This window comes from Chrysemys picta, chromosome 17 (genome assembly GCF_011386835.1).
Source record: "Chrysemys picta bellii isolate R12L10 chromosome 17, ASM1138683v2, whole genome shotgun sequence".
NCBI classification, from domain to species: Eukaryota; Metazoa; Chordata; order Testudines; family Emydidae; genus Chrysemys; species Chrysemys picta.
The window spans coordinates 18,413,783-18,437,111 of NC_088807.1; the positions used below are offsets into that span (position 1 = coordinate 18,413,783).

The 23,329-nt window shown below is 50.9% G+C and overlaps 1 protein-coding gene across 1 annotated transcript; it reads left to right on the plus strand.

The window, feature by feature from the left end:
• Positions 1-11,740: 11,740 nt before the first annotated feature.
• On the plus strand, positions 11,741-16,191 carry LOC112060693 (uncharacterized). Its single transcript, XM_024112340.3, has 3 exons — positions 11,741-11,822; positions 12,361-12,482; positions 15,279-16,191. The coding sequence occupies exons 1-3, from the start codon at positions 11,811-11,813 to the stop codon at positions 16,189-16,191; spliced, it is 1,047 nt and encodes a 348-aa protein (XP_023968108.2). The 5' UTR covers positions 11,741-11,810.
• The last annotated feature ends 7,138 nt before the right edge of the window (positions 16,192-23,329 follow it).

Sequence of the window (23,329 nt, forward strand, 5' to 3'; positions counted from 1 at the left end):
TCCTTTGGGATCGAGAGAACCTTTTTTCTTTTACTGGGGTATTGGTTTTCATAACCATTTGTCCCCATAACGAGTGGCACTGGTGGTGATACTGGGAAACTGGAGTGTCTAAGGGAATTGCTTGTGGTTAGCCAGTGGAGTGAGACCAAAGTCCTCTTAGTCTGGCTGGTTTGGTTTGCCCAAGAGGTGGAAAAACCCCAGCCTTGGGCTGTAACTGCCCTGTTTAAGCAATTTGTCCTGAATTGGCACTCTCAGTTGGGTCCCCCAGAACCAGCATCGTTACAGGGGACCTGGGGAAGGAGGTGCACCTGAGGCAGAAGTCCATGGGCAGGACTCATAGTTGGGTGGGGGTCCCAGGGCAGGGGACAGCATCGGCTGGGGGTGGGGGGGTCTCAGGGCAGGTGTTCCATGGGGTTGGGTGTCTCCAGGCAGCAGGTGCAGAGGGTTGCTGGTTCCAGGGCAGAGGGTGCAGTCGGGTTGGGGGTCCCTAGGGAAGGGGGTGCCATCGGGGTAGTGTCATGAGCAGTTTCCATCACACTCTGTTCATTACATGTGTGATGGATGAAGTTGCTGATTCTCTGCCTGGCGACCGAGGCCAATAAAGCTCCCATGGTCCCGGCCCCTGGCATCTCTGCCCGGAGGTTGGATGCCAGGACATCTTCATCCAGCTCTGCCCAGAAAATCTCTTCCCGGGCTGGCTCCCAAGTGGCAGCAGCTTGTGCCTGTAGTGCAGGAGACCCAACTCAGCCCCTGGCACGGTGGCCGGGACAGCAGCCGGCCCATCAGCACCTGGCCCAATAGACCAGCTTCTGTTTATGATCCAGGGGTTGAGTCAGACGGGTACGTGCTGTGTGAGACGCCCGTCACTTGTTCCCTGGTTCTGACCCAGGCCAAAGACCATTCCAGCTGAATTCCTCTGGAGGGGGTCGGGTGAGCAGATGTCCCGATTTTATAGGGACAGTCCTGATTTTGGGGGGAATTTTCTTATATAGGTGCCTATTACACACCCCCCCCCCCCGCTCCCTGTATTGATTTTTCATACTTGCTATCTGGTCACTCTAGGAGGGGGCTGGGGGCAGGGCGGTCCCTTTGTCCCCACAGAAAGGATGAGGGGCTTGGGAGTGAGGCCCTCGCCCGCTGCCCACTCCCTGCCACATACAAGGTCACCAGAGTCTGGTCCCTCAGGGGCTGGAGGCTGTCGGCCCCGCGGCTCTTGTGCCACCAGCACGGCCACAAGGGCCGTTTCTTTCTCAAACCAAGGTTAGGCCACAGGGGAAGCTCAGCCAGGGCTGAGGCGAGGGGTTGGCGTAAGGCTCAGGAGCGAGGCCTCCCAGCCACACAGCTCTTGCACCACCGTCACCACCGCAAGGGGCCGTTTACTTCGCAAGCCGCATTTGCGACAGCGGGGGGAGCTTGGCCAGTGGGGACGCCCTGTGTCTGGCATGATGTGGTGGTGGGGGTCTCAACTGGGCAGGCTAGGCCATGAATCCCTTTGTCAGGGCAAGCACCCCACCAGGACAGGCCCCAGCCCTGCCAATGAGTGACACGAACCTCCCTGCCCCATTGTCCCAGCCGGGGGCCTGCCTCCCACCCACAGTCTCCCTGGGGTGGGGGCACCGGTTGGGTGCAGATGGGGGACACAGCATGATGGCTCCCTGGTGGTCCCCACAGAGATGTCATTGGCAGGGACAGCACCAGGAGCTCCTGGAGGGTGGGGGGCTGGCGGGGAGCCCAGCCAGCATCCTGATCTCAGTGCGGGGTCCACGGCCAGGACAGGGCTGGAACCATCCAGCCGGACTCCTGCGTCCTGGGCCTGCTTCCCCTGCATCCAGCCCAGGCCTTGGGCACAGCCAGAGCGACAACACTATTTACCTCTCTCCATTCTGAAAACTGACCATTTATTCCTACCCTTTGTTTCCTATCTTTTAACCAGTTACTGATCCACCAGAGAACCTTCCCTCTTATCCCATGGCAGCTTACTTTGCTTAAGAGCCTTTGGTGAGGGACTTTGTCAAAGGCTTCCTGAAAATCTAAATACACTATATCCACTGGATCTCCTTTGTCCGCATGCTTGTTGACCCCCTCAAAGAATGCTAGTAGAATGGTGAGGCGTGATTTCCCTTTACAAAAACTATGTTGACTATTTCCCAATAAATTATGTTCATCTATGTGTTTGACAATTTTGTTCTTTATGATAGTTTCAACCAATTTGCCCGGTACTGAAGTAAGGCTTACTGGCCTCTAGTTGCCAGGGTCACCTCTGGAGCCCTTTTTAAAAATTGGCATCACATTAGCTATCCTCCAGTCATTTGGTACAGAAGCTGATTTAAACCTAGTGACAGAGGATGTGGAAAAAGCTAATGTATTCAATGCTTTTTTGCTTCTGTCTTCATGAACAAGGTCAGCTCCCAGACTACTGCCCTGGGCAGCACAGCATGGCAGGGGGTGACCAGCCCTCTGTGGATAAAGAAGTGGTTCAGGATTATTTAGAAAAACTGGACGAGCACAAGTCCATGGGGCCGGATGCGGTGCATCCGAGGGTGCTAAAGGAGTTGGTGGATGTGATTGCAGAGCCATTGGCCATCATCTTTGAAAACTCATGGCGATCGGGGGAGGACCCGGATGACTGGAAAAAGGCTAATGTAGTGCCCATCTTTAAAAAAGGGAAGAAAGAGGATCCGGGGAACTACAGGCCAGTCAGCCTCACCTCAGTCCCTGGAAAAATCATGGAGCAGGTCCTCAAGGAATCAATTCTGAAGCACTTAGAGGAAAGTGATCAGGAACAGTCAGCATGGATTCACCAAGGGCAAATCATGCCTGACTAACCTAATTGCCTTCTATGATGAGATAACTGGGTCTGTGGATGAGGGGAAAGCAGCGGATGTAGCAAAGCTTTTGATACGGTCTCCCACATTATTCTTGCTGGCAAGTTAAAGAAGTATGGGCTGGATGAATGGACTATAAGGTAGATAGAAAGCTGGCTAGATCATTGGGCTCAGTGGGTAGTGATCACTGGCTCCATGTCTAGTTGGCAGCTGGTATCAAGTGGAGTGCCCCAAGGGTCGGTCCTGGGGCTGGTTTTGTTCAATATCTTCATTAATGATCTGGAGGATGGCGTGGACTGCACCCTCAGCAAGTTTGCTGATGACAATAAACTAGGAGGAGTGGTAGATATGCTGAGGGTAAGTAGAATACAGAGGGACCTAGACAAATTAGAGGATTGGGCCAAAAGAAACCTGATGAGGTTCAACAAAGACAAGTGCAGAGTCCTGCACTTAGGACCGAAGAATCCCATGCACTGCTATAGACTAGGGACTGAATGGCTAGGCAGCAGTTCTGCAGAAAAGGACCTAAGGGTTACAGTGGACAAGAAGCTGGATATGAGTCAACAGTGTGCTCTTGTTGCCAAGAAGGCTAATGGTATTTTGGGTTGTATAAGTAGGGGTGTTGCCAGCAGATCGAGGGACGTGATCCTTCCCCTCTATTCAACATTGGTGAGGCCTCATCTGGAGTACTGTGTCCAGTTTTGGGCCCCACACTACAAGAAGGATGTGGAAAAATTGGAAAGTGTCCAGCAGAGGGCAACAAAAATGATTAGGGGGCTGGAGCACATGACTTATGAGGAGAGGCTGAGGGAACTGGGATTGTTTAGTCTGCAGAAGAGAAGAATGAGGGGGGATTTCAACTACCTGAACGGGGGTTCCAAAGAGGATGGATCTAGACTGTTCTCAGTGGTACCAGATGACAGAACAAGGAGTAATGGTCTCAAGTTGCAGTGCAGGAAGTTTAGGTTGGATATTAGGAAAAACTTTTTCACTAGGAGGGTGGTGAAGCACTGGAATGGGTTACCTAGGGAGGTGGTGGAATCTCCTTCCTTAGAGGTTTTTAAGGTCAGGCTTGACAAAGCACTGGCTGGGATGATTTAGTTCGGGATTGGTCCTGCTTTGAGCAGGCGGTTGGACTAGATGACCTCCTGAGGTCCCTTACAACCCTGATATTCTATGATTCTAAATGATAGGCTACAGGTGACAGTTAGTAGTCCTGCAATTTCACATTTGAGTTCCTTCAGAACTCTTGGGTGAATACCATCAGGTCCTGGAGACTTATTACTGTTTAGTTTATCAATTTGTTCCAAAACTTCCTGTAATGACACCTCAGTTTGGGACAGTTCCTCAGATCTGTCACCCAAAAAGAATGGCTCAGGTTTGGGAATCTCCCTCACATCCTCAACAGTGAAGACCAATGCACAGAATTCATTTAGTTTCTCTGCAGTGGCCTTATTGTCTTTGAGTGCTCCTTTAGCATCTCGGTCGTCCAGTGGCCCCACTGGTCGTTTAGCAGCTTTCTGCTTCTAATGTATTTTTTAAAAAATTTGCTATTACTTTTGGAGTCTTTGGCTTCCTCAGATTCTTTTTTGGCCTTCCTAATTGTATTTTTACACTTCATTTGCCAGAGCTTATACTCCTTTCTATTTTCCTCACTAGGATTTAATTTTCACTTTTTAAAGGATGGCTTTTTGCCTCTCACTGCTTCTTTTACTTTGTTGTTTAACCACGGTGGCTCTTTTTTTGGTTCTCTTACTATGTCTTTTAAATTGGGGGATACATTTAAGTTGAGCCTCTATTATGATGTCTTTAAAAAGTTTCCACGCAGCTTGCAGGGATTTTACTTTTGGCGCTGTACCTTTTAATTTCTGTTTCATTAACCGCCTCATTTTTGTTAGTTCCCCTTTCTGAAATTAAATGCTACAGTGCTGGGCCACTGTGGAGTTTTCCCCGCCACAGGGATGTTAAATTTAATTATATTATGGTTACTATTACCAAGCGGTCTAGCTATATTCACCTCTTGGACCAGATCCTGTGCTCCACTTAGGACTAAATCAAGAATTGCCTCTCCTCTGGTGGGTTCCAGGACCAGCTGCTCCAAGAAGCAGTCATTTAAGGTGTCAAGAAATTTTATCTCAGCATCCCTTCCTGAGGTGATATGTACCCAGTCAATATGGGGATAGTTGAAATCCCCCATTATTATTATTTTTTTATTTTAATAGCCTCTCTAATCTCCCTGAGCATTTCAGAGTCACTAACACCATGCTGGTCAGGTGGTCTGTAATATAGCCCTACTGCTATAGTCTTATTTTTCAAGCAGACTGAAAACTAAAATCAGACAGGAAGAGCAACAGGAAATTTAGGAATAGAGAAAGTATCAGACGCAAACACAGTTGCCAAAAATTCAGGGGAGGGGGAAGCGGGGAATCTGAAAAAGCTGTTAGTGGGGAAAAAAAAGCAGGTCACAGCCAGTGTTAGTGAAAGTTTTGATCAAAACTTTATTAAAGGATTAAACCAGAAAATAAAGATAACGACAATTAATATCTATTGTGAAAGAGTGGGGGGAAAAGAACAAAAATGGGAAAGCCAAATATCTTGCAAGCCCATCCACAACAGGGTCATTTATTGCAAGAAACTCAGGGAACTGTAGAAGTTGCTGTAAAAGCCTGTAAGGATGAAATTCTGGATATCAGTATCTCTCAAGAAAGACAAAAGTCTTTGCACTCTAAAAGTAACTGTAATATCGCTAAGCCAATCAAGTCAGAAGCCATAATAAAAAGAACAAGTGGCATCATTCAGTTTAAATCTAACATGTCCATTGTACCCCAAGACACTTTAGAGCCCAAACCAGAGCCTCCACAGAAACCCATGCCACTGCCGGACTTTTCAAAGGTGCAGGCACCTACCCCAGCCAAACGAAAATGTAAAGGGTTCCAGCAAAATTCCCTACCTAAATTGTCCACTGTTAAGTTGCCCAAACTTGGGAGATACCAATTCCTCTAGAGGAAGAGGAACCCAGGCTCCCCAATGTAACTGTAACAGAGAAAAAAGAATCAATTTCTAATGTGGAATCTATAGAACCCAGTAACCATGTCTCTCCAATAGCCGTAGTAAGAAGTATAAAATCCTTAGAAGACGACTTCAGAATGGTGGGGCCAAAAAAAAAAAAAGCAAATCTGGTGGCTGCTCACACAGTACATTTAGAAACTGTAGTCACATTGTTTCAGGTAGATGAAGAAGACAAAGTTAAGATTTTACAGTTAACTGCAGACGGGGCTTTATGAAATACACTGCCCCCAAAGTTTCAAAACAAGACAAGTCATTTAAAGACACCGTAGGGTTGTTAAAAAGCAACATGTCCCCAGGCCAGGCAGGAGTGACTTTGGTAGCTTACATGAAGCAATGGGAAGGCAAGTCACCACATACATTTCACAATAGATTTTCAGCCGCTTGGCTCTCTAATGAAATGCCTGGTCAGGAAACAAACCCACAATGTATTAATTTGTTTGTTAACAATTCTTTACCAGCAGTTCGGGGTAAAGTAATAATGCATGTTAACCCTGGAAGCACTCTTCCAGAAGTGCTGGACTTATTGTCTAAAGCTTAGAGTTATATTGAAACCCAACAAAAAAATCCCAAGAAAAATCGTCCTCCTGTAGCAACTGTTCAAGGAGCTTCTGATAAAGCAATAGTTAAAGTAGAAGGCTCACAGACTGAGACACAAGGCCAATCGTCTAGTCCAAGAGGGTTAAATAATATAAAAATCAAATCAGACCAAAAAGGGGCCATATCACGACATCCCCAACTTCAAAATCCCAGATATTATAACCCTAGAAACATGAATGATGGGACAGGGACATGCTCCGTACCATCTTCACCAATCACAAGCAGGAAACAATTCATGCCTGACATGAATCGTTACCGCTTCCGTCTGAGAAGCCCAATTGATCAACCCCCCTAGTCCAAAAGACCCCATGTAAAATTATAGCCTCATTAGAAAGAAATGTAAATGGAAAAGCTACATTCTCAGCAATGGTGAGGGGTCACCATTTTCAATTTATTATTGATACTAAAGCCTCAATCAACATAATCAATGACAAAAATCCAGAATTATCCCCTTTATCATCAGGACAACCCGAAGTGTTAGCAACCTTTGCAAGTAACCAGATCACAACTGTATTATCAAAACCAGTGGTGATAAAAATAGAAGACTTAAAAAGGAAATGTTTGCACTAGCAAATCTAAAAGAACCTTATAACTTACTGGGAATAAACTTTCTAAGGAAACATGGATACATTATGGATCTGACCAGTTACTTGGTATGGTTTCTGCACAAAACAAATTCCTACCCCCACAAAAAATGCTCCTTTAAGATCTCAAATATATAAGCGCCCATGGCAAGCTTTTCAAAATGATTTTGTGGGATCTTTACCAAAAACTCCAAGGGAAAACCAAAACCTTTTGGTTATTATTAACTCAAGTGGGTAAAAGCATTTCCTTTAAAAGCAAATACTGTTGTAGCTACTGCAAAATTCTTGACTGAACAAATATTTTCTCGCTGGGGACTCCCTGCTGGGGTAGAGTCAGACAGAGGAACACATTTGACTGAACAAGTGTTTCCAAAATGCCTACAATTATTGGAAGTGCAACAAAAATTGCATATTCCATATAGACCTCAATCATCAGGGATGGCAAAGCAAACAAATCGCACCATCAAACTTATGCTGCGAAAACTGGTAGATGCCAGTAAATGGAACGGGAACACCCTAATTCCTCTCATTTTAATGGCCGTCAGGGCAACTCCAGCTGCCTCCACAGATCACACACCCTTTGAGGTGATAACTAAACAAACTATGCGAATGCCAGAGCATCTTTTGTGGTATACCAGTGACTCAGAGGGAGAGGAAATAAAATTAAAAGCCTACCTGGAAGCATTACAAAAACATTTAGATCAAGCAAGATTGGATTGCGGCTGTCTGTGCCAGCAGCACTGTGCAACGAAATGGGACGTCGGTCAGGTCCCACCGTGTGCCAATTGGCCCCAAGCCATTGGATTAAATGGGGCAGGTCCCAGTGGGTGCCAATCGGCCCCGAGCTATTGGAGACAATGGGGCAGGTCCCAGCGGGTGCCATTTGGCCCTGACCTCAGTGGAGCTGCTCCAGCTGGGAATCCTCACTCCAAGTTCACCCCGGGGTGGGGAGAGGTTCTAGCGGGGAGCTTGGAGTGAAGTGGGGTGGGGGTTCTAGACTGGAGTTCAACACGTGCTCGGGGAAGGGGCAGAGGTTCTAGACTGAAGCACAGAGGTCGATAAGAAGTGAAGGGGTTCTAGACTGGAGTGTGGGACAGAGTCAGGATGGGGTGTGGGTTCTAGATTTGAGCCAGGCGCACACTCCGGATGGGACAGTGGCTCTAGATAGGAGCCACATTAACATGGAGGCAGGGGTTCTAGATCGGAGCCAGGTGCACACTCAGGAGGGGCAGGGGTTCTAGACTGGAGGCTGTTACACACTCGGGGAGGAGGGGTTCTAGATTGGAGCCTGGCACATATGTGTGGGTTCCATACTGGTGCTCAGCAGGGGCAGATTTTCCCTCTGGAAAGCGCCCTGCAGGGATTGGCAGAAACGCAGCACCACCTTTGCCAAACCAGACGGCGTTTCGCTAGGATCCAGGACTGACAGAGGTTTTGGGAGGGTCCAGGACAGAGAAATGTAACCAAGAACCCCACGCCAGCAGCATCTCCGCCCCCTACCGCCTCCTGGGGATATTGGGATGAAGGTTTGGCTTGTGATGGTCACAAGCTTCCCCTGCTGGCGCAACCACAGCTTGAGAAATAAACGACCCTTGTGGCCATGGTGGTGGAACAAGAGCCGTGGGGCCGGCAGCCTCCACTCCTGAAGGACCAGCCACTGGTGGCCTTGTCTGTGGCAGGGAGTGGGGAGCAGGCCAGGGCTTCCCTCCTGAGCCCCTCACCCTTCCTCTGGGGGCAAAGGGACCCCCCCCCAAGGAGAATGTGGCCGGGATCCGGGTGAGAAGGAGGGACCAGGGCGGAGTGAGGATGCCCAGTGGGCTGGACAAGAGGGGGTATAGCAGCACGGTGATGGGGTCTCCGTAGGGATGCGGAAAAGGTATTTCTGGCAGTTTGGGGGAGAGCAGGAGGCTGGGGGCAGAGTAGGGGGCATGGAGGAGAGCAGGAAATGTGGGTGTTGCTCAGTCTGCCCCGCAGTCCCTCAGCTTGGTCCCTGGCTCCCAGCCTGGCCGCCCCTTCCCAGGAGGGGAGCTGTGACCCCTGAGGATCCCTTCCCCTGGGCCCTGGCCACCTGGAGCAGGGCCCCAGGGCTCTCGAGTTCCTGTGGAGCCAGGTGCCCATGGGCCAGCGTGGGGAATCGGGTTTCTATGTTTACTATGGTTCCACGTGTTCTTTATGGTTTCATGTGTTTTCTATGGTCCTGGGGTTTGGCACCAGATCGGTCGCCTTTCATTCTATTTAACGTTAATCACATTTCCTTGGGTTCAGCTCTGGTGGCTACAGTCTCAGGTTCAACAGAATTGTCTGACTGTTCTCAGTGGTACCAGATGACAGAACAAGGAGTAATGGTCTCAAGTTGCAGTGGGGGAAGTTTAGGTTGGATATTAGGAAAAACGTTTTCACTAGGAGGGTGGTGAAGCACTGGAATGGGTTACCTAGGGAGGTGGTGGAATCTCCTTCCTTAGAGGTTTTTAAGGTCAGGCTTGACAAAGCCCTGGCTGGGATGATTTAATTGGGAATTGGTCCTGCTTTGAGCAGGGGGTTGGACTAGATGACCTCCTGAGGTCCCTTCCAACCCTGATATTCTATGATTCTATTTCTCTGTTCTAGATTTGGGACCCACAGGAAACCACAGGCAAGTAACACATACAATTACAAGAGCATCTATTTTTTAGTAGTTTTATTAAAGTTGCCAATAAAATCAAAAACTTTACGACACATATAATTCCAAATCAAGATATGTGCCATGCACTAATTATAACTATAGACATAATTCCATCCTCCTAGGTGGCGTTAGAATCTGTCGGCCCTCTCAAAGTCTGTCGGCCCTCGCATGGATTGATTGTCAATATGGGAGTGGTTTCTGCTGGAGTTTCCCATAGGAAGCTCAATTTGCCTACTTTGGGCATCCTTTTTGATACTGTGACTCTGTCTATACCTACCTTCTGCACATGTACATGACAGCAGCGTCCCTCTCTTTCTTATCGGTCTATATTCCCTGCAGACACAAGGGACCCCAAATTCTATAGGCTGGGTAGGTCGATGTACCGCCTTGGTCTTGCGGTTTAAGGCACGTGTTATAAGCTCATTTTGTTGTTACAGCATTTTTATGGTTTAAATTTAACTTTCCCACTTTTACTTTCTCAATATTACCAGTTTCTGCCTCTTTTCTTAGAATTTTAGGGGATCCGGTTATTTTTAGGTCGCCAGCTTGTATCCAAGGCGTAAAATAGCTAAGCTAAAGTCTATCAGCCGGCCTCAGCTTTCAGTCTTCTTGTGTTTCAGCTTGTCTGACTTATTACCTAGTTCCTCGAAATATTGCTTAATCTTATACTATTATAATCCTATAAATCAATTCTGATTAACATATAATGAGCATATAGAATGTAATCGTAACATCACGCGATAAATGAATACCAAACTGTAATCATTGGCTACACCCGATAGATGGTCTAGTTCCTCAGTGCATAGGCTGGGATTCTCCTTTGCAGCCTGAAACCACCTCCCCTGTTCACAGTCTTTGTTCTACCACCTAGGGAGGTGGTGGAATCTCCTTCCTTAGAGGTTTTTAAGGTCAGGCTTGACAAAGCTGGGATGTTTTAGTTGGGGATTGGTCCTGCTTTGAGCAGGGGATTGGACTAGAACCTCCTGAGGTCCCTTCCAACCCTGATATTCTATGATTCTCCAGACGTGCTTCCAGATGTTGAGTTGTGGGGGGCGAGAGGCCAAAAGTCACTTTCCTTCCTTTATAGGTTCTTCCAGCTTGCTGGAAAGATCTTTTGCTATGACATGAATCAAGCCATGTCCATCGTCTACGGGCTCCCTCTGAGAAGCCTTCATTGAACACATGTGATAGTCCTTGGGAGTGTGCATTCCCCTTAATGGGCCATCAGCACTGTCTGGCTTCTCCACTGTTGTCCCTGAAAGACTGGTTGTGGGTGTTCCCAACCTCACAATATTTTCCAGTGACACACACCGAGCACAACTTCATAACTGCCCATACAATGACAGCACATAGAATCCACCAGGACATTAATGTTGAACAGATCAAGCCTTTGTGAATGATGCCTCACAAGGCTCCCTGTGTACAAAATATAGCATAATTATATCACCATGATAACTATGGGGGCGCCGGGGTGCTACTTTGGAGCACAGAGGGTCACAGCGCCAGGGACAGGGACAGAGATGTGAGGCCCCAGGCCTTGCTCATGAGGAGGAGAATCAGGAACTTCATCCCGTTGACCCCCAGCGTGAGATAAACCAACCCCACCCGGACAGGGCCAACGCTCCAGCCTGGAGTGTGCCCTGGCCGGCCTTCACCACCGCCCATCCCCCACTGCTTTTTGCCCTGGCCCTCACCAGGCCCCATCTCTCACCCCCATCTGTACTAGCCCTCATCACCTCTCCTCCCTCTCCCCATCTGCCCCGCCACCTCCCATCCCCCACCGTGTCTGCCCTCCCCCTGGCCACCTTCCATCCCATTCCCCTGTCTGCCCCACCCCTCCTGGCTCAGCCCCATGGAGTTTTCTTTCAAGGAAATATTGAATGAAGTAGCTGAGTCCCACTTCCCCTGCTGCTGGGCTGGGCACGGGGACAGCAGGAGTGGGCACCACCCCTCTGCAGCAAGGGAGGGGGGAGAATGGGGCTATAAGAAGAGGGGCTGGGAGCTGAGAGCCCATCACTGGGGATCCGGTGTGAGCCTCTGCCAGTGAGGGACAGCACCCCCTGCTCCGGCACCATGGAAACCCTAGTGAGTCCTCCCTGACCCCACCTCCTCCTGCCCCATAGAAACCCTGGTGAGTCCCTGCTGCCCCTCACCTCCTGCCCCATGGCAACCCTCATGAGTCCCTCCCGCCTCCTCCTGCCCCACAGAAACCCTGGTGAGTCCCTGCTGCCCCTCACCTCCTGCCCCATGGCAACCCTTGTGAGTCCCTCCCGCCTCCTCCAGCCCCACGGAAACCCTGGTGAGGCGTCCCCCCCACCTCCTACCCCATGGAAACCCTGGAGAGGCATCCCCCACACCTCCTGCCCCACGGAAACCCTGGTGAGGCATCCCCCCCCCACCTCCTGCTCCATGTAAATCCTGGTGAGTTGCCCCTGCCTCCTGCCCCATGGAAACCCTGGTGAATCCCCACCGCCTCCTCCTGCCCTATGGAATCCCAGGTGAATCCCCCTTGTCCCCCACTCCTGGCCCATGGAGCCCCACAGAAGACCTGTCTGCCATTCACACCCCACCCCATCAATCTCCACCAGGCTCGGGGGTGCTGACGCTGTGGGGTCCCGTGCAGGTGTCAGGATGGCTGCCCAGGGCTGGACTCCTGCTGCTGCCCCTTCTCCTCTGCTTTGGGCCAGAGACCACCAGGAGCATCAACCCGGCTGCACTCAGAGACATTGTGGATCATGCAGATAAGTGAGTGAGCATTTCCCATGTGACCCCTCTGCTCTCTCCGGGTGGTAAATGAAGGAAGATGCTTCACATTTGCCCTATGTGATTTTCTATGGCACAGGTGGCTCAGTGCATGGCAGAGCTGGGAGGGGTGATTCTGGGGTGCAGGGGGAGCTGGGGCTTGGAGCTGGGAGGGGTGATTCTGGGGTGTAGGGGGAGCTGGGGCTTGGAGCTGGGAGGGGTGATTCTGGGGTACAGGGGGAGATGGATCCTGGAGCTGGGAGAGGGGTAATTCTAGGGGTGCATGGGGGTAGGGGGTGGGTCTCATTACTATTGTTAAAAACTGGTTGGAAACTGGAATTCCAATTGCCTCGGAAATTCTAAAATTTCTATTTTCTTTTCAGTCCGAATTAGTACTAAACTTTGAAAACTTACACGGAACGGGAATTCCAAATTTTGTTTTGGAAAAATTAAAAACAGATTTCAGTTGGACCATATCTGAATATTTCATTTCAGTAAGATCAAAATATTTCCATTTCAGCTTTAGCAACTTGAGTTTCCTGCTATATAATATAATATAATATAATATAATATAATATAATATAATATAATATGAAAGTCCAGATGTTTCCACCTGTATATTATAAACAGTAATATAACATAACAAAAGTAAAAAAAAAATAAAGTCATAACCAAATGTTTCAATCCAAACAAATTGTTCTGATAATTTTTCATCAGAAAATTACACAAAATCGATGTATTCCCTTGGAATGATCAGATTTTGTAGAATCAGCCTTTCCCTAAGGAAAACTGTTCTGTCAGAAAAAATTTGACCAGCGATAGTCATGTGCTTGCTGTACACTCCCTTTGGAATAAATGAGGACCAGATACCTTGCACCCAGGACTCTGAAAAAAACTGGCCTGTAGGATAAGTGCCCCCCCCCCCCCCCGCCAGTGTTATCAGGGTGAGGAGGTTAGATTTGGACATGGGAGCCTGAGCATTAGCATGAATATTCGTGATCGCGCTCAGGCCCTATAATAGGACAAACCACCATGAACCCAGCTTCATTCACACCCCCTGCTCCAGAGGCTGGTGGCTGCAGGGGGGGGGGAGCTCAGTTTAGGGGATGAAGGTCTGCAGGGCTCACCCTGCCCCCACAGGTGACACCTGTGCTCCCCCAAGCCCATGCTGTGTCCACCCAGAGCAAGATTCCCTCCCAGTACATGGTAGCTAAGGCGAAGGTGCACTGGGCTGGGAGCCAGGAGCTCTGCTCCCATGTCTGCTGTCTAGTGCACATCACAGCCCTTGTTACTGATTTGTTACCTGCACACTCCACCCACCTTTACCCTTCTGTGGGCTCAAGGCGTAACCCGGTTCATTTAGGTACCCCCAACCTTTCCCACTTCCTAGGGCTCAGGGCCTAATTTTCTGCAGGTTTGTGGGGCCTTTTACCAGTGAAAGAGCCTTGCACAGTCATATCCTTAACCTCTATTTACGAACAGCTACCCAAACAGAACACACAGGGGAAGCAGACAATGCTCACCACTCCCAATAAGGCAGACGGACTTTTCCTGGGGGCCAGCCAGTGTCAGGTCATCTGGGGCTCCAGCTGCTGCATTGAGGGCTGGCGGGGTGCTGAGGTCGGGCAGCTCTGACCTTGGGCTGTGCCCTGGAGTTAGCGTCCAACGAATTTCCTTTTGGACCCCAGTTTCTATAGTGAAACTTGAGTCCTGCTCAGTTGTACCTGACCCAATCATTGTAAACTGAAATACTGCAACATCGTGTTTTTCACCCATCCTAGCCCATTACAAAACAATTCTTTACCCAATCGTAACCAGCCACCTTCGTTGATTTAAATCTTGCACAATTAGTCATGCAACTGACAGAAACAATCAAAGAACCAGACAGAGTCCACCTAGATAAACAGTAGAGAAGTGGGGGACTATAAAGGCAAAACGATAGACGTACAGATTGAACAGTGACAACTGCTGATAAATGGTTTCTTGCCAGACTGCTGAATGCTGTCAAACAAAGTTTTGATTAAAGATCTTAAGACCTGGTGATGGTGGGGACTGTGAGGACAGAAGCGCCTCCTTAACAACCCGATGTTGCATTGTTTTTTATAATGAGGATGTGACTCTCTGTTTCCTGGCTCACGGCTGCCACTGTTTATTGCCGAAAAAGGCCTCAGACCTTACAGATTAGTGCCCTGTCCTCAGTCAGTTATGAGCCCCGAACCCTCCCCAATTCGGCTGCACAAGGCCACTTCAGGCAGAGGTGGGATGAGAACCCAGCTCTCTAACGTAGCAGACACAGAGCCTGTCACACTGAATGTGCCACATATATGTGCCATTGTTAGCCTCCCTTTAACCACAGTCACAGTCCCCTCCCAGAGCTGGGGGGAGAAATGAGGAGCCCCGATCTCCAGTATTCTTCAGCTCTCCAGCAAATCGCTGTGTGTCCCGGGGCCAACTGTGTGTCACGTCCCTCTCTTGGGGTGGCTCCGTGTAAAAGCTCCGGCTTGCTCCTGGAGCTCAAGCGATAACACTCAGCCCTGTGGCGCTGACGGACCAAAGCTCACACCGGGCTGATGATCCCTGGGGGCACCTGTGGCAGTTTCTTTTTAAAACCGCCCTCCACGTTTATTTCATTCTCCCAGGGCACAAACATCCCTTGACCCAGGCTGGAGCCCTGAGAGCCTAGAACCGGCCAGTGACGGCGCCATGTGTGACCCAGCCCAAGTTTGCCGCTCAGGGCTGGGGGCAGAGCTGTTCAGAGCCCCGCGTCCCCTCACTGCCCTTTGCTTTGCCTTCCCTTAGGGATGGGTTGGCTGTTGAATACGCCTTCGCCGTCAGCCTGGAGAAAGCCAGTTGTGAGAACCCATCTGGTCTGGAACAGATGCTGCCCAGGAACAAACTGTGGGAGATGCAGGCAGCCATTAACGCAGAGGGCAGCCTGTATGACCCAGACGAAGGGCCCATTGTGGCTGCCTGGATGAAGCACCTGGGCAGGGGAGGGGAACACGCCGAGTGGCGCCTGCTCCAGGGCGACCAGAACAGCCCCGTGCAGAAGCTCCTAGCCCGGCCCTACAACGAGAGAAGCTGCCTGATCTTCTTCACCGTCCGCTCGCCCTGCGCGGGGACGTGCCTGCTGGTGAAGAGGCCCCACAACATCCTACAGATGGTGAGTGACACCTTCCGCCCCATCGACCACAACTACAAGGCCTTCGTCTTCCGGCAGATCTACCGGCAGGACCGGGACCTGGATCCCCAAAGCCTGCTGGAGGCCTGGCACCGGCTGCCCGACGTGCCCCTGCTGCGCTGTGACACCAAGGGCTGCAGGGACTGCAGAGGGAACGACCCCAACACCGACACCAACGCCTGCCTGGACGAGATGCGAGCCATGAGGCAGCCGCTGCACCCACCTGGCAGGGGGCAGAAGGGAGAGCAAGGGGTAGAGGGGAGAGCAGAGGATGTAGGGGAGAGCATGGGACACCTTCAGAGGGCTGGGGAGATGGTGGGGCAAGGGGCACCATTGGAGGGTTGGGGGAACGGCAGGGCCGGTGGTGCCATCATAACATTGGGGGGATGGCCGGACATTGAGCTTCATCGGAGGCATGGGCAATGGAGGGGTGGGGGGCACCGTTGGGACTGTAAGCCATGGTTGGGCATAGGGCGGAATCCGTGGTGTGGAAGACGGTGGGGCAGGAGGCTTGGGGGATGGCAGGGCTGATGGCACCACTGGAGGGTTGGGGGGATGGCGGGCCAGGGGTTGCCATTGGGGGAAAGTTGGATGGAGGGTTAGGAGGTTCCATTGGAGGGTTGGGGGGGCTATGGGGCAGGGGACACTGTCAGGGGTTGGGGCAGCAGCCACCGTTGGAGGGTTCAGGGACATGGGGGGATGCAGGGAATGGAGGGAGTGGGACATTTCTTCTCTCAAGGCCTGTGATTTTGCAGAGTCCCCCCATCCTGAATGATTAACACGAATAAAGTGTTGGAGCCTCCTGGGGCCTCGTGTCTCTGTCCATGTGTCTGTCTCCCTCCTCTCTGTCCGTGTGTCTGGACTTTCCTCAGTGTGGGAGGCCCCCCAGTCTCCCTGGCAGTGCCCCCTTCATCAGGCCAGGCCTGGGCCCCCACTTGTTGCCTCAGGCTCCCCCTGAGCCCAGACCCCTGGCACGGAGTCACCCCTTGGGAGAGAGGCAGGGCACCCTTTGCCAGACACCCAGCTCGCTATGGAATCTCCTGCCATCTGCTGGTGATGTGGAGATAGACACATGAAAAACACAATGGGCAGACCTCAGTTTGGGGCTCCAGCACTGGGCGCACGTCCACCTGCAGTGGGACGTGTAGGTGGCCCATCACTCCACGGGGACCTGCAGCTCCCCAGACTGATGGGACGAGGTTCCAGTCAGTGGCTGGAGGCTCTGAGGTGCTGCGCTGGGGATGGGGGATGGGAACAGGGGGCAGGAGAGCCAGTTAGACAGAAACCTGGCCCTGCCCGGGCTTGGTGAGTCGTACATGCCTGTTCGTTTCTTCAGCTTCTCTCCTTGAGCCATATTCACCTGCTTGTTAGCCAGGCAGGGATCCGCTGACGTGGACAGGTGTGTGACAAAGGCCACGGCTAGGGTCAGGTACCTGTCGCTAAAGCCCAGGCTTCATAAGACAATTCAGAGGAGAAGAAACAGGTTTCTGTTCCATGAAGGCGGCTCTAATCAAACACAAGAGAAACCCGATAAAGCTTTAAAATCTGGGCAATGCGCAGGGAAGGGATTGTAGCAATCAGAACGAATTCTATTCAATGGAAAATTACAAGGATCATTCAATCGCCCAGGTAGGAAATGACAGGGAAAGACTTGTGCGTCCCTCCCCACCTTCCCATTGCCCACAAGGCTGCCCAAAACTCGCCTTTCACGGCCTTCCCCGACAGACACCGAAGAACAATCCGTCCCCAGCTCCACCGAACCTGCAGGGAAGGCAGCACCGTCAAAGTGACCTCTGCTGGGTCCGGGCACAAGGATGGTGCCAGTGCATGCAGTGTGTGGCTGTGGGACGGGCTGCTGTAATGGAGATACAAGCAGAGGGGTCACTGTTCAGAGGCTGCATTAGTGGGGCACGTATTGCATAATCACTCACCTCCCAAAGCGCTCAGGGAAATTAGCTACGGTCAGGCGCAGCCGGGCCTGCGCGGCACCAGCCCATCTGCCCGGGCTCTCCCCTGCCCTCCCATGTGAACCAAACCTTACCCCCTTGGAGCAGGCTAATGAGGGACACCTGCCACTGGGCTGGCTGCCGCCAAGGCCAACACTAGGAACTGGACCAACAACTCCAGGCTCCCAGGCTGAGCCTTGTCACAGACTCCCCGGGTCTGCGTGTGGGGCCCGGGACAGGAGGCCGACCACACACCCATGCTGGGGCTTCCACAGGCAAAGCGTGCGACAAACACCTGACGTGCATGTGTCAGTGATTCACACTGTAACTGACCCAGCGTCAGAGTTGTGAAGCACAAAACCTGTTTTCAAGGGGGCTTTTCACTGCGTGAATCACATGAAACTAGAGCGTGGTAGCACCTAGGACCCCAGTCCTGGACCAGGGCCCATCGTGCTAGGTGCTGTACAAGCCCAGAAGGAAAAGATACTCAGCCCCCACATAGATCAGCAGCAGGGTTTCAATCCCTCAGATCCCCAGGTTGTTCTCTGAGCTCCAGGAGTAATTACTAGCCCCTTCCTCAAGCAGCCACCGGAGAAGGACGTGAGCAATGCTGTCTCAGTGGGTTACCCAAGCATTCACTTGTCAGCAGTAGGAAGTTGGCACCCAGGAATCCTGGATTCTCTCCCCACCCTGGGTTCTGGGAGAGGAGTGTGGCTTAGTGGTTAGAAATCTGAGACTCCACCTTGGTTGGAAACTCTGACAGACCGGGTGGGGCAGCAGCAGATCAAAGAGGCTTCTGTCATTTTAGAGACCTGGGGCTTGGACATTTTTTGCCATTTTTCACACACCACAAAATTGAAATTTGGCAGCTTCAAACTGAGGCACAAAATTTACCATGCTCCCTTTAAATTATTTTAAAAAAACCACACGCAAGTACCTAACAATGGTATTCTTGGAGACCATAGATCTGGTCTGTGAACTATGATATCTACAAATGTCACACACACACACTCTCTCTCTGTCTCTGTCTCTCTCTCTCTCTCCATCACGGGCCAAAAATTACAACCCAGGTTTTGTTTTATTAGAACTCACTCAGCAACACAAGAGATTAACTATCCATGCCACTGCCCAAACACAAATGTGTTGCACAGAACCCTAGCTCTGGTGTCACTGCCACGGCACCTCATCCAGACAGATTCCAGCCCCTGGTTATGTTTTGCTTCTTGAAACTTGTTCAGGGCATGGACCAGACACCGGCCCTTCCACTGCGGAGGGTGGGAAGAATGATCCTGGGGGTGACACCTGGATCTGGGTGCTAGGACACCTCAGTTCCAACCTTAGCTCTGTGCCTGTCTTTGGCAGGTCCCCTCCTGTCTGGGTGCCTCAGTTTGCCCCTCTCTAAATTTGGATCTATAACGTTTGTGAGGTTTATAAGGGAGTTAACAACCAGCACAAATCTGAAGGCAGCTACGGAAATGACAACCCACCAGTGTGTGCACAGAGCCAGTGCCCACACGTGACTGACGTGACAGGTAAGTGTCTGCACAGCAACTGTAGCATTGCCAACTTTCTAATAGCAGAGAACTGAACCCCTTGACTCACCCCCTGACCTGCCCCATCTCCAAGCTCCTCCCCCACTCATTCCATCCCCCTCACTTGCTCTCCCCCACCCTTGCTCACTCGTTCATTTTATCCAGGCTGGGGTAGGGGGTTGGGGTGTGGGAGAGGGTTTGGGGACCAGGCTCTGGTGTGGGGGCAGTTGGCTGGGATGTGGGAGGGTGTACGGGCTCTGGCCTGGGGGTTCGGGCTCTGGGGTGGGGGCAGTAATGAGGAGTTTGGAGTGTGGGAGGGGGCTCCAGGCTGGGGTAGGCAGTTGGGGTACAGGAGGGGGCTTGGGGAGCGGGCTCTGCGTGGTGCTGATCTCAGGCAGCGCCAAGAAAGTTGCGACATCTTCCTCCAGCTCCTGGGGGGGGGCACGTCCCAGGGGCTCCACGTGCTGCCCCTGTCCACAGGCGCTGCCCTCACAGATACCAGTGGTCATGGTTCCTGGCCAGTGGGAGCTTTGGAGCCTGCATGGCTGCCCCTGTGCCTAGAGGCCGCACCCTGGAGGGACATGTCGGCTGCTTCCGGGAACTGCACGGAGCCGGGTAAGGAGCCTGCCTGCACCAGCAACCGGACTTTTAATGGAGCCACCAGGGTCCCTGTTTGACCAGGTGTTCCTGTGGAAAACCAGACACCTGGCATCGGGCAACACTGACTGGGAGGCGTGACTCTCAGCTCATGTAGAGGGACTCGTGCTAGTGCCTGTAAACATCCCAGCAGTGCCAGTTGTGTGATGAGTGCTTGGCCCAGCTGCCCAAGTAATCCATCACTGTGGTCAGACATCCCCTGTCACCAGACACATCCCCCTCCTACTCTCCCCTGTCTCATCCCCCCCTTCCCCCAGCCCAGGTTATTCCCCAGCACCCCTTCCAGAAGAAAAGACTTTCCTGGTTTTCTCAGGTGTTTGGTTTCTAACAAGGGTTTTAGATGAGAATTTTCTGCTCACAGTGATGGGGCCTCCTCCACCCCCAGGCCTGGCCCAATGTTTCAGATCACAAGCCATGAATGGCAGCAGAAGGGACACCAGGGATCCTTGGTTCGGGCTCTCAGGGCCCACAGTTTGAGGAGCAAGATCCAAAATAACGAGCTGTTCAAATTTAAGGGTTGCCAGGAGGGCTGTCAAGTGAATAAAAAAATTAATTGAATTAATGGCGCGATTAAAAAAATTAATCACGATTAATCGCACAGTTCATCATCGCCGCCCTCCCCCCGGCGGTGCCTCTGGCCGCTGCGGAGAGCGGAGCCCCGGCGGGTCTCGCCGCCCTCCCCCTGGCGCTCTGGCCGCTGGGGCTCCGCTCTCCCTGGCGGGGCTCGCGGCCCTCCCCTGCCGGGGGGGGGGAGGGGGGCGGCGGGAGGCTTTTTGGCCTGGGGCGGCAAAAAAGCCAGAGCCGGCCCTGCTTGTTTATAATGTCACCTAAAAGTGAGAACAGGCATTCACATGGCATTCTTGTAGCTGGTGTCACAAGATTTTTACCTGCCAGATACACTAAAGCAGTGGATCTGGAACTTGGGGTCATGACCCCTCAGGGCGTCATGAGGTTATTATGTGGGGGGTCGTGAGCTGTCAGCCTCCACCCCAAACCCCGCTTTGCCTCCAGCATTTATAATAGAGTTCAATATAAAAAAGTGTTTTTAATTTATAAGGGGGTGTCACACTCAAGAGGTTTGCTGGGTGAAAGGGGTCACCAATACAAAAGTTTGAGAACCACTGCGCTAAAGAGTCATATGTCCCTTCATGCTTCAACCACCATTCCAGAGGACGTGCGGCCATGCTGATGACGGGTTCTGCTCGAGAACGAGCCAAAGCAGAGCGGCCCGACACATGTTCATTTTCATCATCAGAGTCAACTGCCACCTGCAGAAACTTGATTTTCTTTTTTGGTGGTTCGGATTCTATAGTTTCCGCATCAGAGTGTTGCTCTTTTATGACTTCTGAAAGCATGCTCCACACCTCGTTCCTCTCAGATTTTGGATGGCACTTCAAATTCTTAAACCTTAGGTCAAGTGCTGTAGCTATTTTTAGAAATCTCATATTGGTACTGCAGTGGGGTGTCTGCTCCACTCCATGAGTAATTGGGCTGCAATAGGCCAGAGAGGCTGCGCAGCCCAGCAGCCTATCGGCAAGGGCCTGTGGGGAGCCAATCAGGGCCAAGAAAGAGGCAGCCAATCAGGGCCAGGCTGGGCCCTATATAAAGATTGCCTAGCAGAGGAGCAGGCAGTCTCTCCCTGACTAGCAAGAAGGACTGGCTCCTGAGGAAAGGAGGTAGCACCTTGGACAGAGCAGTGCTGGGCAGGCTCTGGGGGAAACAGAGGAGAGCTCTGGCCCAATTACCTGTCAGGCTGCGGCCCCTGCTAAAAAGGGTTGAGAAGGTGCATGGGGCCAAAGGGGAAGTGGCCCAGGGAAAATAGGAGGACAAGAGGGGAGTAAAGGAGGGAACAGAGAGGCTGCCGTTAGAGGGTCCTTGCGTCGGGACCCAGAGTAGCAGGTGGGCCTGGGTCCCCCCTTTACACTGTACCTGGCCACAGAGGAGTGTGGCCAAGATAGACTGCAACTGACTCCTGAGAGAAGGGGCTAGACTTTGGGGTTGTGGTTGGCCACCAAGGCAGGTGCAAGCTGAAAGACCGCTGTTAACACCCCTGGAAGGGGGTGAGACTGGAGTAGTGGGCACTGCCAGAGGGCAGTGTCCTGAAGTGAGGAGCAACGCGGTTCCCAAAGCAGCAGAGCAGGCGACGGATGAGACACCACGCGTCGAGGGCGCTCCATGACTGACAAGAGCTAATTCCCAGAGCAACCAGCGGGAGGCGCCAGCGGTGATGAGTCAATACCCCGTTACAGTACTGCCTGCATTTTGTCAAATCTGCAGTGAAAGTGTCTTAAATGAACAACATGTGCTGGGTCATCATCCGAGACTGCTATAACATGAAATATATGAGAGAATGTGGGTAAAACAGAGCAGGAGACATACAATTCTCCCCCAAGAAGTTCAAAAAAGTCACAGATTTAATAAACACATTTTTTTAATGAGCATCATCAGCATGGAAGCATGTCCTCTGGAATGGTGGGTGAAGCATGAAGGGGGATATGAATGTTTAGCATATTTGGATATAAATTCCTTGCAACACCAGCTACAAAAGTGCCATGCGAACGCCTGTTCTCACTTTCAGGTGACATTGTAAATAAGAAGCAGGCAGCAGTATCTCCCGTACTTAGGTAAAGCACTCGGTTTTGTCTGAGCGATTGGCTGAACAAGAAGTAGGACTGAGTGGATTTGCAGGCTCTAAAGTTTTATACTTTTTTTTTAAAGTGCAGTTATGTAAAAAACCCCTCTACATTTCTAAGTTACACTTTCACCATAAAGAGATTGCACTGTAGTACCTGTTTGAGATGAACTGAAAAATACTATTTTTTTGTTTATCATTTTTACAGTGCAAATATTTTTAATAAAAATGATAATATAAAGTGAGCGCTGTACACTTTGTATTCTGTGTTGAAATAGAAATCAATATATTTGAAAATGTAGAATAACATCCAAAAATATTTAATGAATTTGAATTGGTATTCTGTTGTTTAACAGCGAGTTTAATCACGATTCATTTTTAATTGCTTTTTTTTTTAATCACATGAGTTTTAGTTAATCACATGCGCATTACCTCAATACGGTGCACATAACGAAATTCATTCCACACAAGTCTGGAAAAAATTAGAGGGAAAATTGCTGATAGCCCCGGTGCTTCAAACCAGGTCCCATTCCATGCCTCCCCATTTATCCCCCCTCCATAATCCCCCCACCTCTCACTGCGCCCTATCCCCCCTGTGGTGGGTTATCACCCCTGGGGTGCAGTCTGGGAGGTGCAGGAACCACTGTGGGCTTTGCTGGAAATAACAGGCCCTGAGGAGGCTGAGTGTATCACCCAACATGACAGCAGGTGGTGCCACAAGCCCAAATGACTTAACTGAGTGCTTTACCTAAGCCACTACAGGACATACAATCAAGTGTCCCAGCTTTGCACCCCTGCTGGAGTATAAACCCAGAATTATACTGACTTGCACTGAACAAGGATCTGTACAATGTAGCATATTAATATAGTTTGCTCTATAGTTCCCTCAATGTGGGAAAAAT

Coding starts and splice junctions, on each gene's coding strand:
- LOC112060693 (XM_024112340.3), top strand. Junction 12,483..15,278: donor ATTGTGGATCATGCAGATAA/GTGAGTGAGCAT, acceptor GCCTTCCCTTAG/GGATGGGTTGGCTGTTGAAT.